Source organism: Anolis sagrei, chromosome 2 (genome assembly GCF_037176765.1).
Source record: "Anolis sagrei isolate rAnoSag1 chromosome 2, rAnoSag1.mat, whole genome shotgun sequence".
Taxonomy (NCBI): Eukaryota; Metazoa; Chordata; class Lepidosauria; order Squamata; family Dactyloidae; genus Anolis; species Anolis sagrei.
The window spans coordinates 152,290,490-152,314,348 of record NC_090022.1 but is presented as its reverse complement, the minus strand read 5'-3'; the positions used below and the strand labels follow the sequence as shown (position 1 = coordinate 152,314,348).

Below are 23,859 nucleotides of genomic sequence, written 5' to 3'. Positions count from 1 at the left end.
TCTATCTATCTATCTATCCTATCTAATCTATCTAATCTATCTAATCTATCTAATCTATCTAATCTTTCTAACCCTCGGGTGTGGAGGGGCGGGGAAGAGGAGGGGAAGAGGAGGGACCCACCCACGTGACGGGCCTCCCGCTGACGTCACGCGCCCCTACGCCGCGTCGTCGTCGAGGTGGGCGTGGCTAAGGGCTGCGCGCCCCGGCCGGCGCGAAGGGGAGGGGGGGGAGTCTCTCCTGTCAGCAGCGCGGGCGGGTGGGTCCCTGAGGCGCGCGCGCTTTGCCTGGATGGCGGAAGGCGCGCGAGGCGCAGGAGTTCCGGCGGTCGCGTGAAGCCCCCGCCGGCGGTGAGTCAGTCTGGCGGGCCAGGAAGGAAGGGAGAAGAGGAGAAGAGGGAGGGCGAAGTGGGGCTGGGAAGCAGGAAGAGGAGGCGGCGACATACAAGGCCGGGCCTTTCTGCAGGTGCCTCTCCCCCCGCAGTGCTGGCCTCCGCAGAAGGGCAAGGCGAGGGTCAAGGCCTTCAGTAGAGCTGCAGAGTGTATACAGGAGGTCTCCTCAAACTCCCAGAATTCCTGCTCATTGAACAAGCTGGCGAGGGCTTCTGGGAGTTGGAGGCCCAAACAGCTGGAAGGCCGCAGGTTGAGGAGGCCTGGAAGACAGCTTCTTGAAATGCACAGCTATAGGCCCTTCCAGGCAGGCCCTATATCCCAGGATCTAATCCCAGGTTTGCTGCTTTAAAATGGATTATATGAGTTGTAGGTTTTTTCAGGCTATATGGCCATGTTCTAGAGCAGTGGTTCTCAACCTGGGGTCCCCAGATGTTTTTGGCCTACAACTCCCAGAAATCCCAGCCAGTTTACCAGGTGTTAGGATTTCTGGGAGTTGAAGGCCAAAAACATCTGGGGACCCCATGTTGAGAACCACTGTTCTAGAGGCATTCTCACCTGACGTTTCGCTAGGCATCCTCAGAGGTAGTGAGGTCTGTTGGAACTACGAAAAAGGGTTTATATATCTGTGGAAGGTCCACGGTGGGACAAAGGACTCCTGTCTGTGGGAGTTAGGTGTGAATGTTTCAACTGACCACTTTGATTAGCATTTGATGGTGGTTGTTAGAGTGGTCCAGCATTTCTAGAACATGCCATATAGCCCAAAAAACCCCCCTACAACAACCCAGTGATTCCGGCCATGAAAGCCATGAAAGCCTTCGACAATACATTGGATTATATGAGTCCGTACTGCCAGAAAGGCTGGGATAAAAAGAAAGTCTGGGATCAGATCCTGGGATATAAGGCTGTCTGGAATGGCCCTATGATGGCACAACCAAATGTTTTTTTCTCTAATCATAATAATATAATAATATAACGTATTCTCCCCTATGAACCATCAAGATTACTAAGATCATCTGGAGGGGCCCTGCTCTCGGTCCTGCCGGCCTCACAAGCGCGGGGACGAGGGACAGGGCCTTCTCGGTAGTGGCCCCGCGACTCTGGAACTCTCTCCCGCCAAAGGTTAGAACCGCCCCAACAATCCTGACATTCAGGAAACAGGTGAAGTCGTTGTTATGGAGACAGGCTTTCGAAGAATGAGTCAATGATCTGGATGGAAGACAGTGTATATTCAATTTTAGTATGACGACTGACCACTGTAGTTTTAAATATATGTGCTTTTTAAATGTTTTATTGTAATGTGTATTTTGATATTTTACTGATTGTATGTGTTTTTATGGTTGGAAACCGGGCTGAGTCCCTCTTATGAGGTGAGAAGCTCGGTATATAAAACTTTGAAATAAATAAATAAATAAATAAATAAATAAAATTTTATATTACATGTAATATTACTAATAATATTACAATATAATGGTATAGTAAAATATAGTAATATATCATACTGATATTGTACTATGCTAATAATATAATATATTATATGTATATATATCTTGTGGATTATCTGCCTCAATATTCTGGATTATATGGCAGTGTAGAAGGGTCTTTAGAGGTCTCTTATTCATAGATAGGTTTAGGCCAACACGATGGCAATCAACAATGAAATCTTTTTCAGTATTTGTTTCTCACTCTTTTTTGGGGGGGAGGAAACTAAATGGGAGAAATTGCAAGGAAGCAGATTTGGGTTGAGGATTAGAGAAATATCTTAACGACAAGAGCTGCTTGACTGGACTTTTATTTGTCATGGCTGCTGTTGCTGGAAAATTCCTGCACTCATTTTATGATTCTTTAACATTTTTGCCAAGACTTATAATACCATGAAAAGTCCCAAACTCGACATTCCTAAGTAAATCAGTTTCTTTATTCTATGTACAAGAGTCTGTAGGTTGGCCTGAAATGGAGAAACACAATTTATGAGGTTGAATACTTAATTGTGGAGTCTCAGTACAGTGAGTGAGCAGTTACCCACCCTAACAGATGAGTCATCATAGGAAGTCATGCAGAATCCTCTTATAATAGTGCTGTGTGCTTGTTTTTGTTTTTAGTCTGAGCAACTTTATCTGAAAGAAATGGTGGTTAAATTCTGAGGTTACAAACCAAAAGAGAGGTTTTCATAATCTATTAGCATATTCAGGAGCTTCTAAAAGAGAAGTATGTCGGGCTGCTTCAGAAACTCACAGCTAGACTTTCACATGGAGCTTTACCTACATAGTAGGAAACAAAGGCACCCACAAAGTTAAACTTTACTACTGAACTTACTCAACAGTGTATGTGTCTTCAAATCCCGATCGACTTACTTATAGTAACTCCATGAATTTCATAAGGGTTTCTTAGGCAAGAAATAGATAGTTTTTCCAGCTCCTTCCACTAAATATGGCATACAGTTCCTGGTAGTCTTTGGTGGTATCCCATCCAAGTACTAACTAAGGCTGACCCTGCTTAATTTCTGAGATCAGGTAGAATCTGGTTCTTTTAGAGAATGTTCTATGGCATTTTGGGGCACACTGTCTTCCATCCAAATACTCTTTCTTTTCCCCTCAAATCCTAATATAGCTGCTCATCGCAGTAAAAATACTTTCCTTTCTTTTCCTTAACAATTTAGCTTCCTTTCATCAATTCTCACAAAGAGCACATATTTGAGCGTAACCTAATAAACTTCTTTTTTCAAAACCAGGACTAGAAATAGTAATGAAAATGATTCACAAAAGTAGTGCACAAGATGTTCCTCCCTGTCTTTCAACAGCTCCGATGAATACTTGTTCGTTACCTTTAAGCAGACTAAAATGAGGGTGGCCAAGTTACACTTGTAGAGGGAGGAATAGAGTTATAGGGCAGCCATAATATGGTCACATGCCAGAAAGAGAGCAGAAAAGAACGCAGCGGGCAGGCGAAGGCCTATAAGGAAGTTGGCACTAAATCAAGATTGGGAATTATATTACCCTCCAGATGTTTTAATTTGTAACTCCTAGAAGCCCTGGAAGAAAGCAAAAGGAAGATTGGCTGCACACTGCTGCTTAGTCAGTCAAGTAGAGGAAGTCAGGGAAGGGGGTACATATAAAAATACAGTAGCAGTATGTTTTGTTTGGTTTGTTTTGTTTTTTTTTTTTTGCATTTTTTGCAGTGACGTTGAGCTGCTTGATAGGAGAAATGCTTGCAGTTTTACAAGCAAAAGAGCCAAACACTGTGACTTCTTCTTGGGGACTACACCCCAGCTCTATTTGCTAGATATAAATGTTTGGTTGTCTTGACAACTGTTTGTGAACTACTAGGATGATAAACTCAGAGAATAAAAATGTAGGGAAGGAACCTGGGTTTTTTCCTGGCACAGAGGAAATGTGAAGGTCAGTTGAACCCTTCCCTGATGAAAGCATCTGGAGAAAGGTCTCTATAGATAACTGCAGCACAAGACCATACGAATGTATAATGGAGATAGGAATTATGTGTCTATTCAGATTTTGTTGGACTGCATGTCCCGTCAGCCCAGGCCAGCATAGCCAGTGGTGGTTAATACTGGGACATGTAGTCCAGTAACATTTGTACAGCTATAGGATCCCCACTTCTGATGCAGAAATAGAAATTCCTTCAGATACTCAAGTCTCAAATGGGTAAAGCTTTAAAATTGCGCAGTAACCCGTTGAACTGGGGTCAGAAATTGTGCAATGTCAAAAGAGTTCTTTCAGAAAGCAACAGATGTTCCCAGTGACTGTCCTCAGATAGTACTTAGCAACTGCATGCAGTGTCCAGATCATCTTACATTGAAGTAACCCAGCTTTGTGATGTGATGCTCAGATTATTGCCCAAAAGGTCTGTTGATTTTTGTTATAAAGAGCACATCTTTGAAGCATTTCTGATTGCAGCATGCATGAATTAAGTAGAAGGGTTGGTTGATTTGTGTACTGCAAAAAGACACACACATATTAATCTTTAAATATTTGAACTTGGTCATAACCGACCAAGATACTTTGTAAAGTTGGCTATTGTGATTTTAATGTAACATTCAGGCTGGGTTTAGGAGAACATTAGAAAATCTTTAATAATATTTCAAGTGGCATGACAGAGATGTCCACCAGTTATTGTGAAGTGTTTCTTAGTGTATTTGTTTAGAAGATGTTATTAATGACAAAGACTCGTTATGTTCCTTTCTATGATACACACAGATAACAGGTAAAGAAAGTCATTGTATGTAGGCTCATCATCATATGTGAATTATTTTCTTGAGGCATAGCTTCTAAAAAGCGATAGAAGTGTGCAAAGCCAGAGACCCTTTCTTTATATGTTTGTTACAGGATTTGATTTTAAATGTCTGTATATGTCTCTTTAATGTGTAGCCCAATACTGTAGTCAGTATGTAGCTTCCAACTTCTCCTCACAGGTTACATTATTATAATCTCCAGCCGACTTCCAGAAATGTAACTTCAGTCCTGTAACTTGACACGAGACTTTAATATATTAGTTGAAACAAAGAAATGTTTATTTATGAATTCTTGACATAAAGCGTATTTGTTACACAGTACTTTACTTCAGTTCCACTTGGATATTGTTACATCTGTCTTTTACCCTTGAGAATACATGAAACTTATTATATAATTTTCAGAACAGTTTAACTTATGTCAGCTTGGTTAGGCAACTTCCTTCTCTTTCAAATATAATTTCTCCTCAACCTTCAGACTGGATAACATATCTTAAAGTCACTTTTCCCCCATCAATAGCCTGACTGTAAACTTAGTCTCAAAGGACTCTCTGTCTCTCAGTTCCACCTGACTGAGGACTTAGATTCAAATTAGTCTCTTTTTTACTTCAGTACCACAACTGAAGACACAAACTTATACAAGGATCTTCTTCCCTCTAGCTCTCAGACTAGAGTCTGACTCAAAGTGGTCCCTTTTTCACTTCAGTATCACAACTGTAGATGCAGACTTAAACTAGGAACCTTTTCACTTTAGCTAGAGACTGAATAATTTTCAAAATGTTCCCTCGTTTTCGTCTCAGCTAGCTCCGCCCCTTTTTCTTGCTAGCCACTATAAAATGGATACATTTCTACTGCAGAGGCTAGACAACCATGGTGATGCATTGACCAATCAGATGTAGCCACCTCCTTCCTGCCCTTGCCATAATACCATTTAGTCCATTTAGTCCACTAGATCAAATAACAACCCACTGAGGTGGTTGCTAATACTTAGAAATTCAACATAGAAGAAGATTAAGGATGAATCAGTGTTAGTTATCACTTTCTGTTTTATTAGTCTTGTTTTTGGTGTTTTTTGAACATATTTATCTAGATTTAGTTATACATTTTTTTAAAAATAAGGAGGAATCACTTAGGGACAACTGAAATGAACTAGAAAGTTTGCTGTGGAGTCACTGATATGGTTTATATTCTAAGGGATATATCTGGAAAGTCATTGCAGCTGTGTGAGTTTGAACAATGTCCCTTCCATTCAGCCAAGCTGCATCATTGGGACTGCAGTTTTACACAGGGCCAGATTCATCCTGTTGGGTAATAAGGTGCCAGCTCATCTTCTAAAACAGGGCAAACACTGGCATTAAGTTGGCTAATGATCTCTTCGTCCTTTCCCCTCCATTGGCTGCCACCTTGCATATTAAACAGCAAGTATAATGGTAGAAGTCGTATTCATGCGTGAAAAAGGTCATTCTGTTAATTATGTTTAAAGATCCATCGATTGCTCAGTTCACTTTCTAAACATTCGTTTGAAGCAAAAACAAGAAGATATCTGTGACCATCTTAAAGACTAGCGCAGTTATTATAGCATAAAATTTCATGGACGATTGCCAGTTTTACAAAAGCTAATGTTACTTTTTAAAATGTTTAGCCTTTCAGGTGTCACAGGGCTCTTTGCTGTCTCTGGAGAAAGTAGATGTTTACCCAGGGCCCTGGAGAAGAATCAGAAAACAAAAGTGCTTGGGAGCAAAGGTGAAACTTGAAGCAATTTATCTGTTTGTTTATCTGAGTGAAGTGAATTAAGATGGCAAACAATTTGAAAAAGAAACTTTGTTTGTGTGACTCCCCCTTCACTTTTTAACAGTTCATTTCCAATGAAAGTTGTCATGTTAGAGGAACTAGAAATTTCTAAGATCATAGAATCATAGAATCAAAGAGTTGGAAGAGACCTCATGGGCCATCCAGTCCAACCCCCTGCCAAGAAGCAGGAATATTGCATTCAAATCACCCATGACAAAAGCATTTTTTTTCATTTACAGTTTTTTCTTTCACAAAGATCTTGTATCTGGAACCACAGCAAATATGGAGAGCTGACTATATACTTTCCCTTAATTCTCTCTGTCCCATGTTGAGTAATTATGAGTGAAATATGATGGAGGAGTTTGAAATCAGTGTTAGATGAACTAGGCAAAATGAGATTCATTGGTAGTGACTTTTACACTGTTCTTTATTATGGTTAATTTTAAAAGAAGCCATATTTGCTCTCTTTGATTTCTTGTATGTTCTGCCAAGTTGACATTTTTCTGAAAGTAGGCTTTAAATAAATGCAGACACTCCTCATACTTTCTGTTACTTCCAGAATACATTTATTTAGTGAAGGAAATAATCTTGCCAGAATAAAATTTGACTTTGAATAGGAGAATAGAATACATGTTGTGAAAAGCCAAAACAAGCATATTTACAGGTGCTTTTCTTTACATTGTTTTATTCGCTAATTTACATGTATTTAGACGATAGCTGCTTTTCTGGGTTGCTGTGAATTACTTTTCTTTTTGGTGCACCTTTCTTCTTCTCAGGAATAGTGCCTTGAACTTTAGGATTGTTAAATTTTTTAAAAGTCATACATGCACAGATACATCTGAACATATACCAGTACTTAAAGGAGACCAGAGTGGGGTGTTTCCAGGCCTGTGGGACTTAGATTTGTGAAATAACTTTTAAAAACATTGGTAGAGGGTGTGGAAGAAGTGAAATAGTTAGCAGAGGAGCAGGAGCAGAACAGTTGCTATGACAAGAAACACTATGATACTTGTCCCAATACATTAATTTTAGTCTCTTAGTAATAACTTCCACACTGAAATTCCATGGATAGAATGTCAGTTCGGATCGATTGCATAAGTTGATCATAAGACTGCTAATTATTTAATTTTGGGTGCCTGTAGTGCCTTCAGTAAAAATATTATCTGGGTAGTTCATACTGTTACCATAATAATAGTAGTAATCATCCTCATTTTCTTCCGCCACCGCGACTACCACCATTGTTTTGAACGTAGATGTTCCTTGAAATTTAGAGCAGGAGTCCTCAAACTTTTTAAGCTGAGGGCCAGTTCAAGGTCTCCCAGATGGTTGGGGGCCAGACTACAATTTTGACAAACATAAACTTACCAGTATTTCAATGGGAAGTCTGGGCCTGCTTTTGGCTGATGAGATAGTCAATTTAATTAGGATTGCTGTTGTGTGCCTTCAAGTCGTTTTAGACTTAGGCCAGTCCTAATCTAAAGTTTAGGGAGAGGGCCAGGTAAATTACCTTGGAGGGCCGCATCTGGCCCACAGGCCTCTGTTTGGGGACCCCTATTTAGGGGCAATTAGAAGCCATTATAAACAAGAATAACAATAGTAAGGGACTCATTTTGTGCCTCAATAGAGGCATAAAGCTTCTGGAAATGTTGGCACTAAAAGAGTGGTGATGGAAGACCACCAAGAAATACCAGGTAAAAGATAAAGGTAAAGGTTTCCCCCTCGACATTAAGTCTAGTTGTGTCTGACTCTTAAGTGGTGGTGCTCATCCCATTTCTAAACCAAAAAAACAGTATTGTCCGAAGACGCCTCCAAGATCATGTGGCCAGCGTGACTTCCCCGGAGCACTGTTACCTTCCCACAGAAGCGCTACCTATTGATCTACTCATATTTGCATTTTTTTCGAACTGATAGGTTGGCAGAAGCTGGGGCTAACAGTGAGAGCTTACCCCCACTCCCCAAATTTGAACCACTGACATTTCGATCAGCAAGTTCAACAGCTCAGCAGTTTAACCTGCTGCGCCACTGGTGGCTCCTATCTCAGAGGAAGGAACTGGTAGAATCACCTCTGAGGATTCCTTGCATTTAAAGCCCCCCCCCCCCCCCCGGCGCTTTGAAACTCATAATTTGATACTTGACTTGATGATACACTTACACACAGTACAATTGCACAGTATTGTTTGGCTTTACTTTCTCATGTTTAGTATGTAAAAAATACAGGCAGGCAAAAATTGCAAAGTGAATGCCCTTTTTAGACTTCTTTTTTGTTCCAAATGGAACCACAAGGTCCTGAATAGTAAAGAGCACCTTTTGATTTTGCCATTTTATTAGGAGCAGGCAAACACAATAATATCCACTCCTTTAAAATAATACCAGGATGAGGAATTGCAATAATGATATATTGTACAATGTTTTCCATGCAAATCTTTTTGATTATATATTTTGGAGGGGAAATGGGGGAATAAATATAAACAGCAGCCAGTGTTGTGTGGTGGCTTGGCTATTGGATTAAGACTCTGGGAGACAAGGGTCCCGTCTGTGCTCTGAACAAATGAGGATAGGAATGCCATACATTGGAAATGACTATAGGGCACACAACCATGCAAATATAAACACTTTGTTTTGAAACATTTTTTAATCATTGTAAAATTAAATATTTCATAACCTATTTTTTCCAGTTTTGGGGTTGGGTTAGACTTTTTAGGCAGAAAGAACCCCCCCCCCCCCCCAAGCATTCATACCTCTTGCCCACTTTTTTTAAAACATAAAGCTGTAATGAGCAGTGTGCAATTTGTTCACTCATTTTCTTCTTCTTCTTTTCCTAGAAGGGAACACTCCTATGAGGACAGCACAAACAGCATGATGGATTCAGAAGACCTTGTTCTAAAAAAGTCAAAAACAGACCAAATCAGTCACCGGATTGTAAAAGTTGGCTCAGGCAAACATTACATTTGTGGTTATTGTGCAGCTATAACAAATGTTACCGTCACCTTCCCCATCCAGAAAGTCCTCTTTCGGCAGCAGTTGTACGGCATCCGCACCAGGGATGCCATCAGCCAGCTGCAGAAGGATGGCCTCAGGAATCTGTACCGAGGAATCCTCCCTCCACTGATGCAGAAGAGCACGACCCTGGCGTTAATGTTTGGCCTGTACGAGGACTTGTCTTCCATACTCCTAAGGCACATGAGTGCCCCTGAGATTTTGACCCGGAGCTTAGCAGCGGTGCTTGCTGGCACCACAGAAGCTGTCCTGACCCCTTTTGAACGCGTCCAGACACTTCTCCAGGACTACAAACATCACGACAAATTTACAAACACTTTCCAAGCGTTCAGGCTCCTCAGAGAGCACGGGGTCCGGGAATACTACCGAGGCCTGGTGCCTATCCTCCTTCGGAATGGCCCTAGCAACGCCCTTTTCTTTGGCCTGAGGGGACCCATCAAACAGTGCTTGCCAGAAGCCACGACGTACAGTACTCATTTGATCAATGATTTTATCTGTGGAGGGGTGTTGGGAGCTATGCTGGGATTCCTGTTTTTCCCATTGAACGTTGTCAAAGCCCGCATGCAGTCGCAAATTGGTGGGGAATTCCAGTCTTTTTCTAAGGTCTTCATGAAGATCTGGTTGGAGCGTGACAGGAAAGTGACACATCTCTTTCGTGGCGCCCATCTGAATTATCATCGCTCCCTAATTTCCTGGGGCATAATCAATGCAACATATGAATTTTTGCTCAAATTACTATGAAAGATTTTACTGCTTGGGGTCCCCCCCCCTCAGGTGGGCATCAGAGCAATTTCCAGGGAGTAATTATACTTCAACTGGTAACACTGGACTCCATTAACACTTGGAAGCATAATTGCAAAATAATTCTTCTTTAGTAGGCAAAGGTGTCATTTATTTTAATCAGTGCGTGCTTTCCTCGAAGTATCACTGAATTCACTTGTATTGATGGCCTTTCAGTCTGTGGATGTGTCAGCTGTACAGCTAAAAGAATTGGCTGAAACATAAGATCAGAAGGTGGTTTCACCCAAAGCCTGGTAAACTGAATTTTATGTTAGCCTGTAAACGGTTTGTTCCAGATCGCCTCCAGCTTTCCTCGACACTCCTAGCGACTCAAACAATGCACTTTGAAGGAACGTGACTGGACATAAGACTAATATTGAATTTCTTTCTTAGGCCTTTGGTTGGATGTTTTTACTGAGTGGGCCTTAAGTTTCCATAATGCTCAAATCATACATGCATTAAAAAAACTCATTGGAAAGAGATTGCCAAATTTGGAAAATAGTTCTAACAAATAGGATTCTGTGAAACGTCTTTAATAGTTTTTGTTAGACTCTCGATATACATTGCATCTTGTCAAGGCTTAATATTAAATGTCAGAAATCACCCTGAGCTCAGTGGTGGATGTATCTGTTTAAAATTGAAATAGCTGGTGGCCAAAGGGTTTAGGATTGGAAAACAATTAAAGTGTCCTTCATATTACACTGCCACACAAATTTTCAATGTGAATGTGTGTTTGGTTCCCTTGCTGTTTTGGTGCAAGTGGATATGCTGAGTAGCATGAGGATTTTTAGTTTTAAGGAGTATCATTAAAAGTCACAACAGATGCAATCCGTCACAAAACCTAAAAGCATTTTTGGAAACATTTAAGTGGTGTATGTACCCTTTTAAAATTTAGCAGTGATGTTAAGGAAGATTTTAGTGCACCCAAGCACATATCTGGGAGTCTTCCTGGTGCCATTTTTAACTTATTCCACACTGGTGAAAAGGCATTTATGGAATTGTTTCACACTGTTCTGGCATGTCATTTATTGGGGGAATGGAGACCTGCCTTGCCTCCTTTAATGTGAAGGGATATCTATCCAAACAGGCCGGGTGTACGAAATCCCTCAAATTATTTTCTCAGTAGTTGAATTGTCTGTAGGGGAAAAGGACACATTGTTTATAGCCTACATCCAGGCTGCCAACTGGTGCCATAGTAGATGTACAACTGCATGGGTATAACAGGAAGGAAAGGAAAATTCGCAACCACAGCATAGAGCTGACGTTCTGTGTTCATTTAATCATGCTGACAAATATTTCTGTGTACATAGGAATTCAGGCAAAAAAATGAAATATGGACAGGAACAACCCAAGTTCTTGTCACTTATCAAGGGAAGAGCAACTCTTGTAATAATGCTCGTTATGGAATTGGCATTTTTGGTAATTTTAAAAAATATAAATAAGTGTTTATATTTTCTTATTTGTAATGTACAGAAAAGCTTTTCCAAACCGATATGATGATCCTTCAAGTGTTAGAGTGGGTTTTTTTCAAAGTGTAATTGACTTTTCAGCAGTAAAATGGTCTGATTTTTATTTTACCTTGCCTATGGTTTACCTGAAAAATTACTCCAAAGCATCCATTAATTGTAGTCTGCCTTCACTCATTTCTTGATACTTATACAGTGCTCGTATATGCTATGTAGTCCCAGTCATATTGCCAAGCACAAAATGCAAGAATGTTTGATATTTTGAATGTTGTAACTATATGCATTTCAATAAAATGTCTGTTGAATGTTAAGCTGGTAAAATTGGGTTTTACCAGTGGGGTTTTTTTGTAAGTTGCTTTGAAGGAATAAACAAAGTAAATTTAATTTCCTGGAATAGATTAGACTAGTATTTTGCTCTGTCCATTTGTGTCTGAATCTCCCCACTCCATGATCTGTGATGTAAATAGAATTGGGGCAGGAAAACACCTTTTTATTTATTTACTAGCTGTCTCCTGCCACGTGTTGCTGTGGCCCAGTCTGTGTATATGTGTTTTGTGTTCATATCTATGTGTATATTTGTATATATGTGGTTTTGTGCATGCATTGTAATGTAATTTTTATTTTTTGGCTTTTTAAGTCTCTTCCGCTGTGTTTTTCAGTATTTTTATGAGTGATGGTTATTTGTTGGCCTGATAGGTATATTGTGTCAAAATTTAGTGTCCGTTTGCCCAGTGGTTTTTGAGTTATTTAATCCCACAAATGAACATTACATTTTTATTTATATAGACGCGTTGCTGTGGCCCTCAGAAAACAGGAATTCCAGTTGAAGCAATAGACAGAAGGGACAGATGGAAGGAACATTGACAGATGGAACAGAAGGTAGATAGATAGAGTGGTAGATGGAGTGATTGATTGATGGATGGAGTGATTGATGGACGGACAGACAGCTTTACAGCTAAAAGGGGTTGGACTGGATGGCCTCTGGGACTCCCTTCCAATTGGTTGACCATCTGTTGGGTGAGCTTTGATGGTGTCTTCCCTTACTGGAAAATGAGGTTGGACTGGATGGCCTATGAGGCCCCTTCCTATACCCCAAAGGGTTTCCCGCACCCGTCCTTCCGTGCGTGGCATCAAAGGGCCTTTCCCGAGGCGATCCCCCTCCCTCCCCTGCTGTGACCCAGCCTGGTGATGTGGAAAATATTTCAAAAGTAAACAACTAAATACTTTTTTAAATTAAAATACTAACAGTAAAATATTTTAAAGTTAATTAAATATTTTTAGATTTAAATGTGGTAAAGTTAAACAATTAAATATTTTAAAATTAAAACATTAAAATTAAATATTTTTAAATTAAATAATTATTTTAAAAACAAAGTATTAAGTAATTAAATATTTTAAAATAAAATAAATATTTTAAAATAAAATAAAATAAACTATTAAAATAAAGTATTATAAAATTAAACTATTTGTTGTTCATTCGTTCAACTATAAACCTTTGTACTTTTTTCCTTGATTTCCTTCAGTAATCACTCCACATTTCTGATACTTTTTGTTAGTAGTATGGTGTCATCTGCATATATTAAATTGTTGAGGTTCCTTCTCCCATGTTCCACTTCTGCTAAATCTAACCCTGCGGTACCTATGGTACGTTCAGTGTACAAATTAAATGTAACCTTGCCTGACCCTCCTGCCAATTGAAACCGTTCCATTTCCCTATAGTCTGCCTAATAGTAGCCCCTGAGTACAGGTTGCTCCTAATTATATGTTACTTGTAACTGTTTTTCTGTACCATCTTTGTATGACTAAAAATCTTGTAAAAGAAAAATTTGGACATACAAAAATCAGGGTTTACTCTCAGAATTGGAGCAGTCATGTGGCAAAATGCAAGTTTAATGTGCAGAAGGTCACTTTCACCAGCACTGAATGCAGCATAGGCTGTTTCCAGCACAGAAAATGCTGATTTATATGCAAAATACCCACATGTTAAGTTTGTGCATAATAGTCCTCAATTGCAAATATTTTTATTAGCCCAGGATTCTTCTTGTCAGTTTCTTAATGCTAAAGAACCATTTTTTCCTAACCATTTCTGAAACATTTTCATATATTTTATCCATTTGTTAATATTATCTCACCAATCCTTGTAACAATCACTCTAAGATGGGGAAGGATAATTTCTTTATAAAGTGGGGAGGTAATAACGGAGGCTCAGGAAACGGTGATTGGCCTGAGCTATTGATCAAATATAAGTCAACACAAGGCAGGTGCTGAGGAACCACTTCCCCTTTCAGAAAAGTAGCATGACTATCAGAATCTTCCTCTACAGACACTGGGATTATATAGAAGAGAAAGTGAACTTTCAACGAGACCATAAACATAAGAAAAAAGCATATTTAATTTTCTTGAAAACAAAGTGTTACCCATTGAATTCTTGTTTGTTTCTAGTTTGCTATGTGTAGCAGTTAGTGAGATTGTCATATTCTTGACGAAATTCTTTCCTGAATTTTTTTAAATGGGCTGGTATAACACTTTAGTGACAAGGTCCTTAGGATGTGTATGTTTTGTTTTGTTTTGTTTTTTTGTGTGTCAGGAGCAACTTGAGAAACTGCAAGTTGCTTCTGTTGTGAGAGAATTGGCCATCTGCAAAGACGTTGCCCAGGGGATGCCCGATTGTTTTGATGTATTACCATGCTTGTGGGAGGCTTCTCTCATGTCCCCACATGGATAGCTGTAGCTGATAGAGGGAGCTCATCCACGCTCTCCCCGGATTCGAACCTGTGACCTGTCAGTCTTCAGTCCTGCCAGCAACCCACTGCACCACCGGGGGCTACAGTGTACAATGGTGGCACAGAGTTATTTCTTCCAGGAGCGTAGCTGTTAGGTCAACTGAATATGACAAATTACTAGTTTGGCTACAACTTCCACATATGACAACAACAGCCAAATCAGTCAGTTATGATGTTTCTACCATATTCAGTTCTAAAAACATTGACTCTCAAGGTAGGTTTTAGAGTGGATTTTGGTCACTGTGTGGTCAGACCCAAAGAAGTGAGTTGCAATAGCATAGGTCCATCTTACACCATTGAAATTAACTTCCATGCACTGAACGCAAGTGTTTCAGGGAGAATGTAACCTCTCTCCAGAATTTGTTGACATACCTCCACCCCCCAGATTAGGACTTTCAACAGCAAGCTTATCTGGATTCAGTTTCAATGTGTTTTTCTTCAGCCAATCACCTCCTCCTGGCATTCATTTAGGGGAGACACACTATCCTTTGCTAAGGCATATTGGGGTGTCACAAATGTACTGATAGCACCCTACCCCATTCTTCCAGAAGATCTCTCCCAGAGGTCTCATGTAAATGCCGTTGGGCAACCAGAAAGTACCACCAGGGAACACTCCACCAGTGTTAAGACAAAGATCACCCCCAAAACCTGAGCCTCCAAACACATTTGTGGGCTGGATGCGGCCCTCCACGGTCATTTACCTGGCCTCTATCCTGAACTTTAGACTTACCCTAAGTCAGAAATGACTTGAAGGCACACAACAATCCTAATTAACTTGACTATCTCATCAGTCAAAAGCAGGCCCACACTTCCTATTGCAATACTAGTAAGTTTATGTTGGTTAAAATTGTTCTTAATTTTAAATATTGTGTTGTTCTTTCATTTTTTTAAAAAAATATGGTATGTGCAGTGCGCAAAGGAATTTGTTCATTTTTTCAAACTATAGTCCGGGACCAGCCCTTGACTTAAAACGTTTGAGGACCCCTGCCTTAATATCTCAATTCCTGCCGGATACCCCCACACAGAAATTGCCATGTAGTGGTGTTGTGCTGTGGATTGAGTTTATTCTCAAAGCTGTAGTGCAAAAAGCATTATACACAAAATGTTCACACCATTTTGAAGACTAAAAGAGACAACTGCAAATGAATTCCAAGTGAAGTTGTAGTGTTTATTATACAAGGAGGATAAATTGTTCAAACATTATAGTCACTCTTACACAGGTAAATACATTATTTAGACATATCTCACTAGTGTACTGTATGTCAAACTTACATCCTTTATTATGAAATCTCAAAATTTGTAAATATTACATGCACTCATTTGAACTTCTCTATTTTGTTAATGAATTGGATAAAAAGAGATGGTGTTCTAATAAGCGGCTGCAGCAAATCAGTTTCCAAATAAAGACAAAAATCAATCAAACTGAAGATAGAGGTTAACAGATGCCTCAGCAGTGTGTCTTTCAACTCCCTAGCCGCTTCTTCAACCTAATTCCTTTGGGAGATTTTAGGATGTAAATCTTATAGTGGTCTCCAAATTGCACCCAACGCTATTCTATGATTATCATTTAAAAGGGAGTAGGGGCAAAGGGCCTCTTATCTCTTTCTGAACCAGGATTATTATTATTATTACTATGTTTATTATGTTTCTTTGTACCACGTTTTCTCTCTCCACGAGCTGATTCAAAGCGGCTTACATTGAAAGCATTTCAATACAATTTAAAATCTACAAATATACAGACATTGAAACAGAATTAATGTTTTTATATTTGTTGTGGAGAGGAAAGGTCAGGTATAAATATAATAATAAATGTTATAATAATAATAATAATAATAATAATAATAATAATAATGTGTTGTCAAAAGCTTTCATGGTTGAAATCACTGGGTTGCTGTGAGTTTTCTGGGCTGTATGGCCATGTTCCAGAAGCATTCTCTCCTGATGTTTTGCCCACATCTATGGCAGGCATCTTTAGAGGTTATGAGGTTTGTTGGAAACTGGACAAGTGGGGTTTATAAATCTGTAAAATCAGGACAGTAAATAAAGAACAACACTTAGAAAACAGGGGAATTCCAGACAGGAAACAATCAGGGCCAGCCAACACCACCCAACAAAGGATTCCTCCAGGCAGGAAGCAGCCAGGCTTTGAAGCTGCAAGGCTATTCAGTGCTAATCAAGTCGGCCAATTTGAACATTAACACTTGCCTCAAGCAGACAAGAGTTCTTTCTCCCACCCTGAACATTCCACAGATATATATAAACCTCACTTCTCTAGTTTCCAACAGACCTCATGACCTATGAGGATGCCTGCCATAGACGTGGGTGAAATGTCAGGAGAGAATGCTTCTGGAACATGGCCATACAGCCCAGAAAACTCACAACAGCCCAATAGTAGTAGTAGTAGTAGTAGTAGTAGTTCCGGAAAGGGTGGAAATAGAGGCCTTTTGCTCCTACTCCCTTTCAAATGATAATGCCAATTCCTAGACATGGCATGATTCAATGGGCATCTTGCTGAATTCAACAGATCTTACTCCACAGTAAGTGCACAGAGACATTTTCACACTTTTATGTGCCATTTAACCAATGAAATACATGCATCAATTATAGATTAACTGAAAGTGGAGGTTGGACCTGTATGCAGACTTTTGGGCACCTATTCTCCAAAAATATATGAAGGAATATCGGCTTTTGTAGATGGTAAGACCGGCCACATTTGAGAATTTTTCTTTCTCCCCTTAACACCCGTTGTTTAAGGATATACCAAAATAATAAACAAAACACACCTCCATTCAGGGATTATTGCTGAATAAGTGTGTTTAAGATTGTAGTTTTTATCATACCTAAAGCTGAAAATAATTTGTTTTTCCAATCCCACATCAGAATGTCAAGACAGATTGAATATTCCAGAGATTATTGATATTTGATAACAGACGTGCAAAGGTATTTAGTAGCTAATAGTATTAATAGCTGTTGCAGTGCTGGTATGAATAAGCCACTGTTCCTTTCAAACTTTCTGCCTTTTTACATGGGTTTGCCTGCCAAGGCCTTTGGCATCTTTGTCAGAGAACTTCTGCATAACGCAGGGACTTCTGGGCTTTGTTAGCGATGAATACTCAGTTCACACAAGGCACAGTTGGGCTTCACCATTATGAATGGAAAGTGCAATTTCTGGCACAACCATCTTCTGTGGTTTTGCATTGCAAAGAAAGATCACAGCGGTTGTCAAGTGTTTTTTTGAAGGACTCTTGCCCACCACTATGGATCTTTTTTACAATTCTGTCTCACATGAGACAGAATGGGACATTTGCAACATTTACACTCATGTTGGCTCTGGTGATACAGTCTCTGAAATCACCATGAATAGGCTCACTTGTTTCAATGGAACTGAACCAGGACTGACTCTCTCAACTAGGAACATAACGTTTTTTAAACAGGAGACCGAACCATAACAACTTTCAACTAGAATGGCCTGCTAGGCCAAAGAAGGATAGTAAGGGTGGATGCTCCATTTCGAAGACAGAAATCCATTTTATGATTGAATAAAGAGCTTCCATTATTTTGCCTCTAAATTCCTTGCCCTGATCTGGCAGTTCTGGCAATTCAGCCTGACCTCTAGTGGGATGTTTGTGAAATGGCCAACAAATTGATTGGGTTGAAGTGAGTTTTCCAGGCTGTATGGTCATGTTCCAGAAGCATTCTCTCCTGATGTTTCACCCATATCTATGGCAAGCATCTTCAGAGGTTGTGAGGTCTGTTGGAAACCAGGCAAGTGGGATTTATACATCTGTGGAATGTCTTGGGTGGGAGAAAGAACTCTTGTCTGTTTGAGGCAAGAGTGCATGTTGCAATTTGCCCCCTTGATTAGCACTGAATGACCTTGCAGCTTCAAAGCCTGGCTGCTTCCTGCCTGGGGAATCCTTTGTTGGGAATTCCTGATTGTTTCATGTCATTCCCATTTTTGAGTGTTGCTCTTTATTTAGTGACTGATTTTGGAGTTTTTTCCCATACTGGTAGACAAATTTTTGCTATATTCAACAAAAGACAAGAGGGACCCTCTCACCTCTGCAGGAGTCTACCATAAACCATGCAGCTGAGGACAAGTTTACATAGAGACCACCAAAATTTGGAACCAAAAAATCAAATATACCTACTCTTATGATTTAAAGGAAAATATACTTAAAATGGTACATAGATAGTACATTACTCCCCAGAAAAATTCAAAATATTATAAAAATGCATCTAATAAATGTTGGAAGTGCAACCAACAAGTAGGTACCTTCTTCCATACCTGGTGGACTTGCCCCAAAGCTAAAGAGATTTGGAACATTATTCAGATAGATATCCAAAAAATCCTTAAAATACAAATCAAAAAAAGAGCCAGAGTTCTTTCTGCTAGGCTTGCTTGACTTTGAAGGAGAAAAAAATAAGGAAAAATAAGTAAAAACTATTTAACTATCTAAAAACCGCAGCTAGAATCGTATTCGCTAGGAAATGGCAAATGAAAGAAACACCCCAAAGGGAAGAATGGCATAAGAAAATCTTGGAGCATAAGGTCAAACCAAGGATCACCAAAGAAACATACCAATTGGGACCCGGTAAAGGTCACAAAGAGTCAGAAACGACTGAAAGAATGAACAACAACAAAGGATTACCGACAATCTAAAATAGAGATTGTTATGAGGAAAAAGGTGAACTACAATCAAAGAATAAACAGCGGGGGAGTGGACTACTTTTTACAAATATAGAAATAAAAGATACTAAAGACCAACGAAGACTAGAGGGAAGTCAACTTTTTTTTGGTTTCTTTTTTATCTTATTTTTCCTAGTTCTTTTTCGGGGTTTCTTTTTTCTTTCTTTCTTTTTCTCCTTTCCAACACCAATTCTTCTTTTCCTACTGTTGTCTTATCTACAACAATGTTCTCCCACTTTCATTGTAACAATTCTATCTCTCTTTCAACTTTATAAAACTCATTAATAAAAGTACTTTCAGGAGGCCACCAAACGCAGCATTGCCCAAACACGAATCAAGGAACATGAAAGGCACTGCAAGCTAATTCAGCCAGAGAAGTCTGCCATAGCAGAGCACTTGATGAGCCAACCTGGACACAGCGTATTATTTGAGAACACAGGAATGCTTGACCATTTTAACAACCACCATGTCACATGAAACAGAGAAGCCATTGAAATCCACAAGCATGTGGACAATTTCAACAGAAAGGATTTCTTGAAAATGAACAAAATCTGGCTACCAGTATTTTAACAACTCTAAAATCAGGACAGTAAGCAATGAACAACACTCAGAAAACAGGAATTCCAGACAGGAAATAATCAGGGCCAGCTAACACCTCCCAACAAAGGATTTCCCCAGACAAGAAACAGCCAGGATTTGAAGCTGCAAGGCTATCCAGTGCTAATCAAGGTGGCTAATCAAGGTTCTTTCTCCCACCCTGGAAATTCCACAGAGTTATAAAACCCACTTGCCTAGTTTCCAACAGACCTCACAATCTCTGAGGGTGCCTCCCATCGATGTGGGTGAAGCATCAGGAGAGAATGCTTTTGAAACATATCTGGAAAATCCACAGCAACCCAGTGATCTCGGACATGAAAACCTTTGACAACACAAAAAATGGCAATTTTTAATATAGAGTTAAGAATTATTTGCTGTCTTCAAGAGTGCTTGTTCAGAAGTTTCTGGTGCTATGTCACTACTTTGGAAGGTTATGGTACACTAAAGGAATCACATGTGACAAAATCATGCATTTAAAGCATCTAAAACATGGTCACAATTGTTAAAACTTTAGTTGTGTGGCTCAATATGAACTACAGGGCAGCAAGACTGAGCCTGACTACCAGACACATTCACTGAGCTACATGTTTCCCAGGGCTTGATGCGAAGAGAAAAGTAAGGGGTCTGAACCAATAGCTCCGTGGTTCTCAACCTGTGGGTTTCCAGGTGTTTTGGTCTCCAACTCCAAGAAACCCCAGCCAGCTTACCAGGTGTTGGGATTTCTGAGAGTTGGAGGCCAAAACATCTGGGGACCCACAGGTTGAGAACCACTGCAATAGTTTATTCTACAGTCAGATTCCATATATATTTACCCAGGACTGACATCACGTATATCTATGTGGAACATCCATGCATACAGTTAAGGTATTATATTTTTATCAGCTATTTTAGCAGCTTCATTCCTATTAGACTGGAATAAATATTAAAATTAATCTTCAAAGAGTCACACTGTAACACTTGGCTGCTCAATTGAAAAGGCAAGGTGGGGTGGCATTTCATATTCTAATGCAAAGATTTTGATTAATAAAATCTCAACGAACACCTCTGCATTTTTTTTATAAATTACCTTGAAAGCATTCAAAACACGATTAAAATCTGAATCTAACAACATTTGTAAATATGCATCTAATAATACAATAGTGCTTACTGTAAATATAAATCAGAAAAGTTATGCAAGAATATATCTAATACAAAAGGTGATTTTTTACACTACACTATGAAGTGTCACAAACACGGTGTGTTCACTAGTCTTTGCCTCCAGGGGCAGCTCTATATTGTCTAACAATGATGACGTTGCCATGCAATTTCAAAAGGATCTGTATGCATTACAAAATGGGATGCGTTTTGTACTTATACAGATTCATGACTGACATCACAACAATGAATTTTTTTTTGAAAGAGCATGTAATGAGGTAGAATTTTTTAAACAAATCAGTGCATATTAACAGACCAGAGTGAATTTAAGATGAGTTCTGAAATACAGTAATGGACTCTGCTAGAAAAGAGAAGCCATGATTGTTTTCCACCTGCATTTTGAATAATGTCTCTGACTTTTCTTGAAAGACTTCATATCTAGGCATACAAGAGTTCTTTAGGGAATAGGCAAAATGCAGAATGCTGTTGTGTGGGTAGATAATTCAACTTTCTGGTTGCTTCTGCTTTTAAAATGGTCATGTTTCTAGCATTTAATGGTTGCAACAAGGAGAGTGGGCAGCAGGCAAAACCTCAGAAGTCAGTGAGGAAGCTGATTGTCAAGTTGTTGGGAACAGGGTTCAGAGCTCTGGTGCTTCCAGTGCTATCTGAACATTTGAAAATGCCTTCTCCATTTGTCCATGTAGCACAGTGGTTCTCAACCTGTGGGTCCCCAGATGTTTTTGGCCTACAACTCTCAGAAATCCCAGCCAGTTTACCAGCTCTTAGGATTTCTGGGAGTTGAAGGCCAAAACATCTGGGGAACCACAGGTTGAGAAACACTGAAGCAGCACATTATTTTGTGCCAAGGTCTGAGGGTGAAGTATTTCACATCACTTACTACCCAAAGTCCTTCAGTGAGTAATGTGTGGGGTATGCCTAGAACAGTTTGCATGCAAAACATCAAGCTTAATTTACAAGCGACAGTTCGATTCACATCTGAATTATGCAAGGAAATCAATTCCGCAGATTTATTCGATTTGCATAATTTAGACAGGTTGTAAAATACCACTTGAGTGCAGAAATCTACTTTATTGCATGTTATACAAGGAGTACAAAGTTTACTGTTTTAGAAGTGCTTGAAAACTGTGGTCTGCATATTGGAAATCATATAGACAGACATTTCCATATAAAAAGCTTTTCTCATATCGCTAAGTCACAGAGCATAAATGCTATTTTAAGAGCCTACCATCCTGAAGCATTACTTATTGACAGGAAAGTTACATGTAATCTATTTTTACAAGTTTGGAATCTTTTTTTCCCAACCATTGTGTGTATTACAAATTATATAATACATACATGTATTATAAGAAGTCACAGTGGCGCAATGGATTAAATCCTTGTGCCGGCTGAACTGCTGACCTAAATGTCGGCGGTTCATATCTGCAAGAGGGGGTGAACTCCTGTAAACTCCAGCTTCCCATGCAGAGACATGAGAAGTCTCCCACAGGATGGGAAAACATAATGGCTTCCGCAGGGCAACGTCTCTGCAGACAGCCAATTCTCTGGGCAACGTCTATGCAGACGGCCAAGGACTCTTTGTAAGGATAGACTCTTACAAAGAGTCCTTACAATGCAAAATCTTCGGAGTATAGCCCTTTCAAACTCCAGGGTGGTAGTAGAATTGAGTGGGCATCAAAATACATTTTTTTTCATGTCAGAAGCGACTTGAGAAACTGCAAGCTGCTTCTGGTGTGAAAGCAGCTTGCAGTTTCTCAAGTCGCTTCTGACATGAAAAAAAATGTATTATGAAACCCAACTCAATTCCACTATCACCCTGGAGTTTGAGAAATGGCTATGCTCTGATGATTTTGCATTGTAAGGACTCTTTGTAAGAGTCTATCGTTTCATTCTTGACTCAGTAGCACCATCTTTAAAAAAAAAAACCCACAAAGACTCTTAGCAAAATTACTGAGCTTTCAAATGACTTTATGTGTGGAAAATACAGTGTTTGAACTCAGCAAAGCAACTAAAATGCCAAAAAATTGGACTGCCATCAGCAAGCAGATACACAAACACTTTTGAAAGGCATTGTTCATCTCAAATATAACCTTAGAAAAAGCCAATTTCTAGCTATTTTCTCCAAGAAATAAGCATTTGGGTATGTTTTTCATGGTGGTTTCCCCTTTAGCACAATATATATATATATATATTTGGAGTTTGTATAAAAAACATGAATCAGTGCCCACATAATTACCTCACTAGTTATCAAGTGTTTGAAAAACTGGAAATGTAATTCACGACAAAATGAAAAATTTTATGAAGAAATGTCAGATGCAGGAAAAAGAAAACATGGATACAGAATGTCAAACCCAGTTGTCAGTACACAGGGAAAAATACAATGCACAGATGCCGGGTTGTTTTTTGCTGGAATCCCCTTTATATAAAATAGTCCGATGGCTTCTCCTGCCTACCACGAAAGTGAGCTCAGTTTTGTAAAATTGAGCTCTACCACCACACAATCAGACTTTTAGCCATGAAGCCCATCATAGCCTTCTTTCTTATTAGATGTCAATGTTTTCTGAAGACTGGGATACATGAAGGTCACAAACGGATAGTGATAGATTTTACTGGTGTGGATGCAAAGAAGCAAGAATGAGATGGAGACACGTTGCCTATTACACAGGGAGCAGATGCTGAAAGAGGAATGCTTAGTTGTACAGCACTGTAAGACACTCCTCAGCTCTCATGTAGTCCAAGAAGATGAAGCACATACAAACATATGCAGATGCCCAGCTCTAGGTGAAGTTCCACCCAGAAATATCTTTTCCCCAAGAAGGACGTACAAATATATTATAGTATTTTTTCCAGGGGTGAGCATTTAGTATATTCCATCCTCTCCCAACATTACACTGGCAATGTATGGGTTTACTCCCACTCAGCACTGATCCTGTATGGCAGTGGTTCCCAACCTGTGGGTCCCCAGATGTT

The 23,859-nt window shown here is 39.5% G+C and overlaps 1 protein-coding gene across 3 annotated transcripts; it reads left to right on the top strand.

The window, feature by feature from the left end:
• The first annotated feature begins 217 nt into the window (after positions 1 to 217).
• SLC25A51 (solute carrier family 25 member 51) lies at positions 218 to 12,049 on the top strand. 3 transcript variants are annotated; one of them, XM_060763751.2, is made up of 3 exons: positions 218 to 348; positions 6,276 to 6,376; positions 9,250 to 12,049. In XM_060763751.2, exons 2-3 carry the CDS (start codon positions 6,321 to 6,323, stop codon positions 10,160 to 10,162), a joined length of 969 nt encoding a protein of 322 aa, XP_060619734.1. In that variant the 5' UTR covers positions 218 to 348; positions 6,276 to 6,320; the 3' UTR covers positions 10,163 to 12,049. The 3 variants fall into 3 exon arrangements, with proteins under 3 accessions (XP_060619734.1, XP_060619733.1, XP_060619735.1); XM_060763750.2 differs by having other exon boundaries at positions 9,247 to 12,049; XM_060763752.2 differs by lacking the exon at positions 6,276 to 6,376 and having other exon boundaries at positions 9,247 to 12,049.
• The last annotated feature ends 11,810 nt before the right edge of the window (positions 12,050 to 23,859 follow it).

What these genes read in the sequence shown, in the direction of transcription:
- SLC25A51 (XM_060763750.2), top strand. Translation starts at nt 6,321, where the DNA reads ATGTTTACCCAGGGCCCTGGAGAAGAATCAGAAAACAAAAGTGCTTGG. An exon ending in AAAAGTGCTTGGGAGCAAAG is followed by an intron (nt 6,377 to 9,246) that starts GTGAAACTTGAA and finishes TTCTTTTCCTAG; the next exon opens with AAGGGAACACTCCTATGAGG.